This window comes from Nuphar pumila, chromosome 15, assembly GCF_984573655.1.
Source record: "Nuphar pumila chromosome 15, dmNupPumi1.hap1.1, whole genome shotgun sequence".
Lineage (NCBI taxonomy): Eukaryota > Viridiplantae > Streptophyta > Magnoliopsida > Nymphaeales > Nymphaeaceae > Nuphar > Nuphar pumila.
The window spans coordinates 5,180,446-5,193,217 of NC_143263.1; the positions used below are offsets into that span (position 1 = coordinate 5,180,446).

The 12,772-nt window shown below is 36.0% G+C and overlaps 1 protein-coding gene across 8 annotated transcripts in view; it reads left to right on the forward strand.

Moving 5' to 3' along the window:
• Nucleotides 1-12,772, forward strand: part of LOC149814237 (putative LRR receptor-like serine/threonine-protein kinase At1g07650) — a 36,104-nt gene that overhangs the window by 22,704 nt on the left and 628 nt on the right. For 5 of the 8 annotated variants that reach the window (XM_089990116.1, XM_089990117.1, XM_089990122.1 and 2 more), the window contains 10 exons: nucleotides 51-116; nucleotides 731-790; nucleotides 890-928; nucleotides 1,079-1,128; nucleotides 1,251-1,621; nucleotides 1,698-1,893; nucleotides 2,247-2,399; nucleotides 2,785-2,903; nucleotides 10,062-10,666; nucleotides 11,064-11,214. In XM_089990116.1, the coding sequence (XP_089846242.1) occupies nucleotides 51-116; nucleotides 731-790; nucleotides 890-928; nucleotides 1,079-1,128; nucleotides 1,251-1,621; nucleotides 1,698-1,893; nucleotides 2,247-2,399; nucleotides 2,785-2,903; nucleotides 10,062-10,666; nucleotides 11,064-11,214 (1,810 nt within the window). Of the gene's footprint in view, nucleotides 1-50; nucleotides 117-730; nucleotides 791-889; nucleotides 929-1,078; nucleotides 1,129-1,250; nucleotides 1,622-1,697; nucleotides 1,894-2,246; nucleotides 2,400-2,784; nucleotides 2,904-10,061; nucleotides 10,667-10,897; nucleotides 11,034-11,063; nucleotides 11,215-12,772 lie in introns of those variants that run through there. The other 3 variants (XM_089990119.1, XM_089990120.1, XM_089990121.1) reach the window with 3 other exon arrangements.

The following is a 12,772-nucleotide window of genomic DNA, read 5'->3' on the forward strand; positions in this document are numbered from 1 at the left end:
CATTATTTATCTCATTGTATTATGGCGATAATATACTGTTTCTGATGCAGGTTTCTTCGCAACAACAAGCTCACTGGACCAATATCTGACTGGATCTATAGTAGCAATAAGAACTTGTACTGATCCTTAATTCCTCTTAATTAACTTTCCCTTATCAATAACTTTCAGGCTGGGCTTTCATGAGCCATATCTTAAAATGTGCACTTTGAGTAAATTGTGTTGCAATATTCTCTCCACATTTCTTTACAATTCACTCTCATGATGTCTTTCATATTTGCTTGAACTCTTTTCTTCAAGAGCATTCACTCCATGCTTGAGTGTCCTGGGATTTTAAGCTACTTATTGAAACTCGTGATGTAATTATTTTACTTTTGTCATAAAATGCAAGATGGTTTACATGAAGTCTCCTTTGTTTCACAAAATAGTTCATCATAATGTGCTGGAAATGCTATGAGTTGCACCAATAATAACCTCTCAGGTTGTTTGCAAAATTTGCTAGGGAGAACCTTAGTACATTTTGACAGTGATTTTCTCAATTGCACTAAGAAGAGCAATTCAAGCAATTTGGACTATATCCAATTTCGTTTCTATCTCATGCTTGGACTGCTCTCCTGAATCATTTGGAGACACATACCAACTATTTCACAACATACTGTGATTTGAAGCCATACTTCTGTTGATAGTTTGGTTTATGGGAAAGCATGACTACAAAGAACTTAATGCTCTGTAGGGATTTATCAGAAAACACTTTCAGCGGATCAACTTCATCATATTGTCCACAGGGAAATGTGTAAGAAAATTCTTTTCTCCATGTTGAATTCCTCATCTTTAAGCATCATCTGGTTTTGCTTATGCCATGTGACGATTATTCTGTTTCTTGTTGCTTCAGGAACCTAGTATCCAGCCTTTCTTCTACAGATGACAACTTGTAAGCTATCTACTTCCCATCTTCTAATGCAGACTATTCAGATGCTAATGATGAGATTAACTAAGCAACTCGCCACATTTGTATTTTCCATTTGATTGTACCAATCTTGATAAAATGCTCATCATGTGGCTTTTTTCTTTTTGCAAATAGAGTCATGACATGCCTTAGAGAGGATTTCCCATGCTCTGGTTTAGCAAAATGTAAGTACTGTAAATGGTCAGTCTAAACAAATTGTTCGAAGCTTTAGACTAATGGCTAAATTGATGATGAAATTCTTTGTGCATGTTAGCAACTTAACTCACTGCTGATGTGTTACTATCAGACTCTTCCTTGTTCATAAACTGCGGAGGTGGGGAATATACTATCAATGGAACTAAATATGAAGCAGACATGGAACGGAGGGGGAAATCTATGTACTACCTTAGCCAAGGAAGAAATTGGGCTTTTACCAGTACTGGGTACTTCATGGATATTGAAAGTGAAACTTACTTAGTAACCAACAAAAGTACACTATTAATGAGTGATCCAAGACTATACATGATGGCACGTATCTCACCGATCACCTTGACATATTACGGCCTATGCCTACAGAAAGGAAACTATAGCGTCCAACTGCACTTTGCTGAAATAATATTCACTGATTACCAAACTTTTAGTAGTCTTGGAGAGCGAGTATTTGATGTATACATCCAGGTGAATGATCAGTCTGTAATATCAAGAACTACTATCTCATGCTGAGTATTGATCTTTTCTATGTGGTTCCATGCAGCATCAACGAGTATTGGAGAATTTCAACATTGAAAAAGAAGCTGGTGGCCCAGGCAAGGAAGTCATTAAGAACTTCAATGCAAGTGTGACAACAAACACTCTGGAGATCAGTTTTTATTGGGCGGGGAAAGGGACAGTCGCCCTTCCAACCAGAGATGTTTATGGGCCTCTCATTTCAGCTATTTCAGTGACACCTAGTAAGTCATTTTATCTTAAGCTGTTCCTGCATTGTAGTGTTGACGGTGCTATCTAGGATAATGTTTATTAGTAACACAATGAGTAAAATTCAAAAATACCATTCTATTTCCTACACATTAATCCTCATGCTATATTTTGGATAACTGGAACCCTGGTCCATCATAAACAAGTCCCATGAAACTCATAGTTAGTAGAATTGAATTCAATGTTTCTTGCTTGTGTATCCTCTGGCAATGCAGCACTAAAATAGTTCCATTGCCTTGTCCATATGGTTAAAAAACCATCTCAGTGGTCCGAACCACCAGCATATGTATATTCTCCTCTGATGTTTGATCTTGTTTCCATCTTGCAGATTTTGTACCTATCAACTTCGATGAATCTGAACACAAGGCACCAACTTTGATCATTGTTGCTGTAGTCATTTCTGCTTGTCTTATCATCTTCTTAATTTTAGCAATCCTTAGGATGAAGGGCTGTCTTGGAGGTGCAGAAGCTCTGGATAAAGGTACAAAAACATAGACTCCAATGGTTATACATCACTGAGATAAGATCTTCCAAGAGCAATCAATAAATAATATTCAGGGAATAACAGCTAGCAGCAGGAAGTTTTGGTTTGATTCCAGGCATGAAGCTTTCTATTTAGTCAGAAACAGGATCTATGTTTTGAAAATTTTACTGTGCTGATGATCAAATCACCCTTGAGGCAAGTTAACAGTGATTTGGAAGATTTTACCAGCTCTTTATGAATGAAGTAGCTATTGCATTGTTGCTTGGGAGCCTCTGACTCTCAATCGACTAAAATCATTTGTCAAACTAAACAAGTTTGCCCAAAGTCCGTACTAGAGGTTCTATATGCTACAAGTTTGTTGACTCTTTCTTTTTCATTGTAGAACTTGAAGGCCTAGAGCTGCAAACAGGGTATTTTAGCCTTAAAAAAATAAAAGCGGCCACAAGGAACTTTGATTCTACAAACAAGATTGGTGAAGGTGGTTTCGGACCTGTTTACAAGGTATATTTCTAAAGCATCAAATATCAATTTGAGTTTTGAATAGTTTGGATCAGTGTTGTCTCTATGGTGTCGTATCGTACGATACGGTGCAATACGCATCGTTACTTTCAGGTAAAACAATACGATACACATGTTAGAAAGTGACTTGGAATACATTGGGTTCAATAATGAACCCATACTTATGCACGCGGAGTGCAAATATACCCATTAAAGGGAAACAACATAAGCACATAATGTGCTAACACATAAAACCCATAAAAAGGGAAAAATATGACATAAAGTCATAAGTTGCATATCATTGATGAATAATGGAGAAGGGGTAAAAACCCCATTACAATGGAGCATAAGCTCCCTCAAGAATGCTAAATACAAAGGGGAAATCCCCTATTTATAAGCATGAAAAGGGACCACCTTGGGAGCTCCCAAAGGGGACGTTGGAGAGCCCCCAACGGTCACATTTGTGACCGTTGGGGGGCTCCCAACGTCACTTTTGGGAGGCCCCCAATGTGGTACGAAATCCAAAAATATAAAAAACAAAAAATAAAAATAAAGTAAAAAATTACAATACATATTCCAATTGGAATATGCATAAAATGTTAATTTACAAGAATACCCTTGAGGGTATTTTAGGAAGATAAAATATATTATATATATATATAAATAGAGATATGTATACATATATATATATATGTATACGTATCTTTATATATATATATATATATATATATAAATATATATATATATATATATATATGTACATTTAAGGATCAACATATTTTAACACCCCCCCCTCAATCTTTGCGGGGAAACGAAAAGATTGAACAAAGGGCAAGACTCCAAGAGGCTCCGACAAGGATGCAATGGAACTTGAAAAGGCCTTCCTCCTATTGTCTTCAAATTTCCCGAACTATACAGGGTACTTCTCTTTGTCCTATCTCCAAGATCCTGTGAAATAACAACAAAGAAACAAGTAAAACAAATCTTTGTACTTTTATTCAAATGGAACATTTCTAACTAGCACAGGTTAGAAGAGATGCAAATTATGCAAAAATGACACCAAAGTTTCAAAATCATATATCATGTTTAAAACAAAATGAGCGGAAGCAAATTATGCAGAAATAAATTGCAAGAATGCATAATGCATTCATAAGGTCCAACGTTGGACAAATATAACCCCATAATGGGGAATAACAAAATGGTCCACTAAGGAACACCACAATAAGCTTACGAAGAGGCATGATATACATAAACATTATTGAATGAGGGCCCAAAAAGGCCATATATGCATATACTTATCATGAAATGAATTAATACTCAAAGAACTCATCATTGAACATGCTTCAAACATGTAATGAAGTGCCAAACAAGAGAAACAAAGTCTCCAAGCATACTTTAGGCAAAATAAACCCAATAGTTCACAAGGTTTTAAAATCATTTATGAAAGACATACTTAATACACATTTTTGCATATAAGGGTGGCAAAAACCATAAGCACTTAATATATAGATTAAATGCTAAGAAATCAACTTGATATGCATATCAAAAATATGATTTGCTTGAAAAACACAAGTCATGAATGAAATTTTGCAAATTTCAACAATAGTTTATCCATTACAAACATCTTCCTCATTAGTCCTCCAAATCCCATAAATCAAGTGTATAAGCTACTAGATCAAGAATATAAAGCCATTAAAGGCCAAAGACACACACAAAGGTGTGTAAAAGAACCTCTTGTCTACATATAATAGTACTTGAAATAAGTGCATCTACGACAAGAACAAGAGAATACATGCCAACATGGACTAAAAAGTATCTCTTGTCTACGTAAAAAATACACTTAAAACCAAGTATGTTCAGCTACTAGAACAAGAGTAATAATCCAACCATGGGCTAAAACATAATACATCTCTTGTCTACATGTGATAGCACTTGAAATGAGTGAAATAAGTCAACCATGGGCAAACATCTTAAGCGACTAGAACAAGTACACAAACGCCAACATAGGCTAAAAATCACACATCATGGTGTGAATCAACTTGCCTTGTCTACATATAAAAACACTCAAGACAAGTGTGTTCAGCTACTAGACCAAGAGAGCAAAAGCCAACAAAGGGCTAAAAACACACGAAGGTGTAATAAAATTCTTGTCTACATATGATGACACTTAGATAATGGGCATAAAAGGAAAAGACTTTTGAGGCAATAAACTTGTAATGAAAATAAACCTCGAATAAAACAATACTCCTTTTAAAATGAATTCTCATAACAATAACATGCATGTAAAAAATATCTTCAACAAGATACTATAATCGATAAAATAAAATTCTTGAGAACAAATGTGTGAACATACACACACCAAGAACACTTAGAATACTTGTGCAAAATCACAAGAACATAAAATCATAAATGTGCAAATGCACTCATAAGATTCATAAACAAGAAAAGGTTGGGCAATAATCCCAAAACCCTTGATTTTTAATATACCTTAAAACATTTAAGGTTTTAAAACACCATATGTCTATCACATTTACATAGAAGCATCCATAATATCAATGGCCACAAGAGAAAAAATGAGTGACACTCATAATTAGAGATCATACAACAAATCATTTTAGAGTCCCAAGGTGCCCATAACTCACCTCAACAAACATCTCTAATACAACGATAATAAGGCCAAATAAAAGATGCATTAAAGAACATGTGATGGACAAATATAAATGCCACAAAAAGGCAATAAACACTTAAAGAATCATTTTTCAAAGAAAAGAGGACCGATTAAGAAATTGAATCAAAGGTCCAATAATCAATAATGTGCTTTATAACAACAATTTTGCATAAACACAAATTATGCTTAATCTTCAAACAAGTCATTTATACCAAAAAGGACTTATTAAGCAATAAACACAACAACATAAAGAATTCATCAAGACAATCAAGCTTTTAATCAAAGAAATCATAAGAACCATAATGGTTCACAAAGAAGGCTTTAACACAATACTCAAGGAATGAATATTTAAAACACTTGAAAATTTATAAATTTGGGATTAAATCCCATACAACAATTTTTAAAAAAACCTTTGATTGTGATGAGATATGTGGAAACATTCAAAGTGCTAAAAGCACTTACAATGATTTAAAAAAAGGACTCAATATCTAAATTCATTATATTTTTCACAAAAATAAATGTGCATAAAGGCTCCATGATGCAAAAATGTCTACGAAGAGACAATACACATGTGAGCACAAAAGGCTTTATAAAAGATGTGCACGAAGGCACTCATACAATACTTGAACAAATACACACCAAGGTGTAAACAAACATGCACTAAGGCATGTATTTCATAAAAAAGAGGGAATGCATACAAGCGCAAATATTTGAGAAACAAATGTGCACAAAACACAAAAATACACAAAAGCGAGCAAGTATGCACTTTATAAAAAGAGCAATGCTTGAAATTCTCAAACTTTAACAATTGCAATTGAGGACAAAGAAAACCATATTATGGTCAATGTAGGCATTTTTTTAAAAAATATTATTAAGAGGTTTCGAAACCTTATGAAAAATACAAACCAACAAGTTTATAAAGATGAAAAAGAAATCATTTATACCAAAAGGATGCAAAAGATGAACTATGCACTCTATGTAGTGTGAGAAATTCCTTTTAAAAAATCTTTCCTAATGGTTTATCATAAACAAATTTTCAAAAAAGAAACATTGAAAAACTTTTAGGAGTTCTTATAAGTTATCATTAACAAGAACTACTTTAGGATTCAACAAAGATTTTTAGATGTGAGAGTTTCATATAAGGATTATATCAAATTTTTCAAAAAATGCACTAAAATTCATAATCAAAAGGGTAACTCAAATCAAATTAGGGTTCATATGAGAGTTAAGAAATTTTAAGCAAAGATCATTACTTTAGCATAAATTATATATAAATTGCTATTATATGCGATGAGCTATGTCACATGGGTGCGGGTGCGGGCGCGAGTGCGGGTGCGGGGATTCGGCACTTCCAAAAAACTCGGGTGCGGGGGTGCGGCAGGGGCAAAAATGTCAATATATATATATATATAGGATCGGGGTTCCCCTCCCTTACAAATCCATTTTTTTTTTAAAAAGCAGCTGTCTGCTGCTTTTTTTAAAAAAAAATAGAGCAGCTGTCAGCCACCTGACAGCAGCTGCTTTTTAAAAAAAAGAATCCAGCTGACAGAGCTGCTTTTTAAAAAAAAGAATAGCAGCTGACAGCTGCTGTCACAGCTGCTGTCACAGCTGACAGACAGCTGCTGTCAACAGTTTTTTTTTTAAAAAAAAAATCGCAGCATAGGTGATAGGGCAATTTTTTTTTAAAAAAAAAATCCAAAAAAAAATGGACTTAAATGATCCTGGGTGCGGTCAACGCACCCAGGATCATTTGACAGCACCCGGTACTGCACCCGCACCCGCACCCGCGTCGAGTCGCGTCGACGCGGGTGCGGCACCCTGCTAGCCGAATCCCTGTGACATAGGCGATGAGTAGTTCGATAAACACAAATTATATATTTGAACAACAAACGAGTTCACCAAATTTGAGGGAGATAATTTTAAAAAATACGAGCACACGAAATGTGAAAAGACATAATTCAAATATCATAACCATTAAACGAACAAACTATATGCAAGAAACATATTTTCAAATGCATAATATTTTAATAAAAGGGATACATACCGAATAACTTCAAAGCAAAAAAGGAAGAGCAATGAATACTTCACCATTTCTTGAGCGACACGCTTTCCGTTGCACCAAAGGACAACCCCATCGTGACCTTGCTCTGATACCATGTTAGAAAGTGACTTGGAATACATTGGGTTCAATAATGAACCCATACTTATGCACGTGGAGTGCAAATATACCCATTCAAGGGAAACAACATAAGCACATAATGTGCTAACACATAAAACCCATAAAGAGGGAAAAATATGACATAAAGTCATAAGTTGCATATCATTGAAGAATAATGGAGAAGGGATAAAAACCCCATTACAATGGAGCATAAGCTCCCTCAAGAATGCTAAATACAAAGGGGAAATCCCCTATTTATAAGCATGAAAAGGGACCACCTTGGGAGCTCCCAAAGGGGACGTTGGAGAGCCCCCAACGGTCACATTTGTGACTGTTGGGGGCTCCCAACGTCACTTTTGGGAGGCCCCCAAGGTGGTACGAAATCCAAAAATATAAAAAACAAAAAATAAAAATAAAGTAAAAAATTACAATGCATATTCCAATTGGAATATGCGTAAAATGCTAATTTACAAGAATACCCTTGAGAGTATTTTAGGAAGATAAAATATATATATTATATATATAAATAGAGATATGTATACATATATATATATATATATATATATATATATGTATACGTATCTTTATATATATATATGTACATTTAAGGATCAACATATTTTAACAACACACTCTATCGCGGTATGATCATATGAGTGTGTATCGTACCTATATCGGGTGTCCAGTACGATACACCCCCTGTATTGTATTGTATTGTATCATACGATACAAGGCATATTGTACGATACAGCAGAGGTGCACTTTAAAAGGACCAAAAGTCACTTTTTTAAGTTTTGGGTTTTAAAGGTCTCTTGAGGGTCAACTTCTCCATTTCTCTAGAGTCCATTAGAGGGGAACTCACGCGCCCTAGGAGCCGTGAGAGCGATTTGGGGGCCGATCCTTTACAAGGGAGAGGGTTTTGCGGTTTGCTCAAGTAAGAGTGCATTTCTACCCCTTTTTTCACTCATGAAAGTGGGTTAAGGTAAAAAAATCCCTATTCTTTGCTTTTTTTTGAGTTTTTTTTGGAAAAGATGACATCAGATAATCCAGCATGGCAATGGTGCAATCGTGTAGTGAGTAAAAATCGATTAAAAATCGAGTGCAACTACTGTAGAAATACTTTTTCAGGTGGTATCTCTCGGTTGAAACATCATTTAGCCGGGACACATCTCAATGTTTCTACATGCAGGTCAAAGAAATTGTCAGATGTCGTAAAATGACAATGCCAACAATTACTTTATGGTCTGAAAGAAAAAAGACAAGAGAGATGAATGAAGCAGAAATGGGGTATGGGCAGCCCTGAGATGATGTGTATGACGAAGATGAGCTCCCTACTTCTGATGCTAGAGTCCCTAGCATAGGATCAGAAGTAGAAAGTTCTGCAACGAAGGGAAATTGTGTAACTGGTGCTAGTAGTAGTGTCGCAGACACAAAAAGAAAAAGAAAACGAGAAAGAGGAAAAGTATTTTCCTCCTAAGACTGTCCGTGGAGTGAAACCCGATATTCGTACTACTATAACTCCTCAACATCTAGTCGAGGAGGCGAATGTTGCAATTGAGATATGGTTCTATAATGCCTGTACTCCTTTTAATGTGGCAAATTGTTTTGATTTTTAGGTCATGGCAAATATCATAACTAGTTTCTTGTCTATTGCCCCAAAGGAACTATGTTTTTTAAATCTATAGATCTGTCTGATACACCCAAGACAACAAGTGTATTGCTCAAGGTGTTTGATGAGGTTGTGGAAGAGGTAAAGCCTGAAAATATAGTTCAATTTATCACTGATAATGCAGCAAATTATAGGGCAACAGGTAAAGAATTGACAAAAAATTATAGGTCATTCTTTTATATTAGGGATGCACAACGAGTTGAGCTAGCTCAGCTCAAGCTCGGCCGTGAATATAAATGAGCCGAGCTTGAACACAAGTCCAGGCTCGATGTGCATAAATGAGTCGAGCCTGGTCAAGCTGCTAAACTCTGCTGGGCTCGATTAATCTCGTGTTAATGTATGTATATAATATATTTGCAAAAATAATCGGCAAGCTATTGTTACCATAACGGGTATGTCGCTCACCTTTTCTTCAACAGGTGCGGAATTTGAATACTGCAGTGTTACACACTTTTTCTGCATGATAATCTACAGAGTTTTTAGTATTTATATAATTTTCTGGGCTGATATAATCAAAACAAAATATCTACCGTAGTGCTGCGTTGTTTGTGCAATGTTTGGAGAGGTCAGCGAAGGAAACCCAACTTCTCAAATATTGTTTACAATTTACTTTTTGGAATATACTGTTTGTTTTCTTCCTTATGTTGTACGCTGCTTTGAAAGCAGGGAACTTTGCCAGATGGTACCATAATTGCAGTAAAACAGCTTTCGTCAAAATCAAAACAAGGCAATCGGGAGTTCTTGAATGAGATAGGCATGATATCAGCTTTGCAGCACCCAAATCTTGTGAAGCTATTTGGTTGTTGTGTAGAAGGCAAACAATTGATGGTAGTATATGAATACATGGAAAATAATTCGCTTGCACATGCTCTATTTGGTAAGATTTTCATACCCTACACGACGGTAATTCATAAATCTGGACACATCACTCTACCATTCATACAGGATCTATGTTCATCTTCATCGTGGATTTTTTCTGGTGTGTCGTGGTTCACTAAACCAAGGCTAACACAGAACCATTTGGTGATTATAGGGCCAACTGAGCACCTGTTGAAACTGGATTGGCCAACAAGATGCAAGATCTGCATAGGAATTGCAAAAGGTCTAACCTATCTTCATGAAGGGTCTAGACTTAAGATTGTTCACAGAGACATCAAAGCTACAAATGTTCTTCTTGATGAGGACCTTAATGCTAAAATATCAGACTTTGGTTTAGCAAAGCTTAATGAAGGGGATAATACACATATCAGCACACGAATAGCTGGAACCATGTGAGTCAATATTTTAAGTGCCCTCTCTCTCTCTCTACACCCCCCCCTGTGCCTTTGTGCATGCAATGCAAGTACAGCTTGACAAATGTTTTTATGCATTTTTCTGTCTTCAGTGCTTTTTGAATATCTAATAGTGATTTAGTTTATTTACTGTTTCCTGGTTTATCTATGCTTTTGATGTTGAAAAAATGAAGCTAAGAATGCTAGTAATTGTTTATTGTACCGTAACAGGCTTGTTTGTTTGCAAGGTCATTTTATTTTTCTAGTAGAACTCTTCTCTTTTGGAGCGAAAATAAAGATCAAATGATACTACAATTATGTATCATTTGTGAGAGAGATAGAGAAGCAATTTTGGTCTTTCCAATTGACAATCTGAAGTTAAAATGATCAATGACAGAGGATATATGGCTCCTGAATATGCTACACGGGGATACTTAACAGACAAAGCAGATGTTTACAGCTTTGGAGTTGTGGCCTTAGAGATTGTGAGTGGTAAAAACAATGCACATTCCATGCCAAAGGAGGATTTCGCATTCCTTTTGGACTGGGTATGTTCTTCTAACTGTTTCATAGCTATGAAGATATTCTTATCATGATAATAAGTAATATAAATATCTTTACTGAAGTGATTGCTTGTGCCCCAGAGCATGATTGTTACATCATACCATTTGGGATTTGAACTTGGAACGTCCCAACACATCGTAACATGCACTAACAGCTCCTACCAAACAAGCAGAGCCCCGTTGGTAACCACAGACATTTCTAGGCAAACTAGAGGCTTAGACCATGTCAAAAGACAGTTGAAAGGACACGCCATTTTTTCTGTAGTTTCCATTAAAAAATAGCGTGCAAGGAGACTCAAGACACGGGTAGGCCAGGGCAGGCTCGAGATGTTTTTCATAGATTTGATCTCATCTAGATCTAGAACCAGAGCCAAAACTGATCCAGTGCCAGGTCGAGCCTGATCCAACCCGTTTTGCAACCGCTAGGTTACAGACACAATGGTCGAATGAATATGAAAATCTGCTAGCAAATTCCACGACTGACGAGGGTATAGCAATTTGCAGGTGAGGTTGGGAAGAAATCATAGTCACAAATATCAGTGCTTTGTGGATATCACTGGACAACGAAGTACCTGTTATTTAGCATCGTTCAGTAGCCTTTGGACACAGCTGCATCTTGCAGCACTAAGCCATATGGTCATGCTAGACTCATCTGAGCATATATACAACCAATGTTTTCCTTGTTTGTATATTTATTTTAAGTTATGAAATGGGGATTACATGGTGGAAACACCATTTTGTTGAATGGAATAATTTAGGACACATTTAGTTGCACTCAGATCCCCACCGTAAATTGTGTCCTGGACTATTCAGTCAAGATAGTGGTTTTTTGCTATTCCATCTCACATTTAGATCCATACCTGCATAACCTTGTTTTGGCTTGGAGGACCACCTGATCCTCTAATGCTGCACCTAACTTGCATTCCCAAAGGAAACTCATCAACAATGCCCAGTACCTTCAACCAGAAGAAGATGACCTGTGTCCTCTATTTGTTTCTTCCTTTACTCCGATGAGGTTCCATGTCCGTAGTGGATTTAAACCATGTTAAGTAAAATTGCATTCTTTATAGCTCATTGTGCATTAGTTGTCAAACCAAATTGTCATAGAAGACCTAGAAAGGCATTAGCTTGCTTAGACTCTCCTCCATAGATATCATGGTATCAGTAGTTGCCATGTTGGTTAACTGTGAAGAACAGAATTTGTTATTCCAGATAGGCTTAAAGGAGCTGGCATAATTGTGGATATATTCTGGATAGCATTACAATATCGAAAGCCCAAGTTGAATAAGCTTTTATTTGTGAAACCAGTGAAGCTATGTTTTCTTCTGTGGAACTTTCCAAAATACCCTACCAGGACAAGCAACTTCTCAATTTATTATGTAGGTTAACAAGATTGGTAATTTCTTTCTACGTGAAAACTTGTAATTTATGTTATGTCCTGATTTTACAGTTTCTTCTTGAACCCCAACTTGAAAAGATCATCTTCAAATATTCCAATGAAAGTGTTGCATTTAGAATGCTGATGACTGCATAAGTTTGTCAT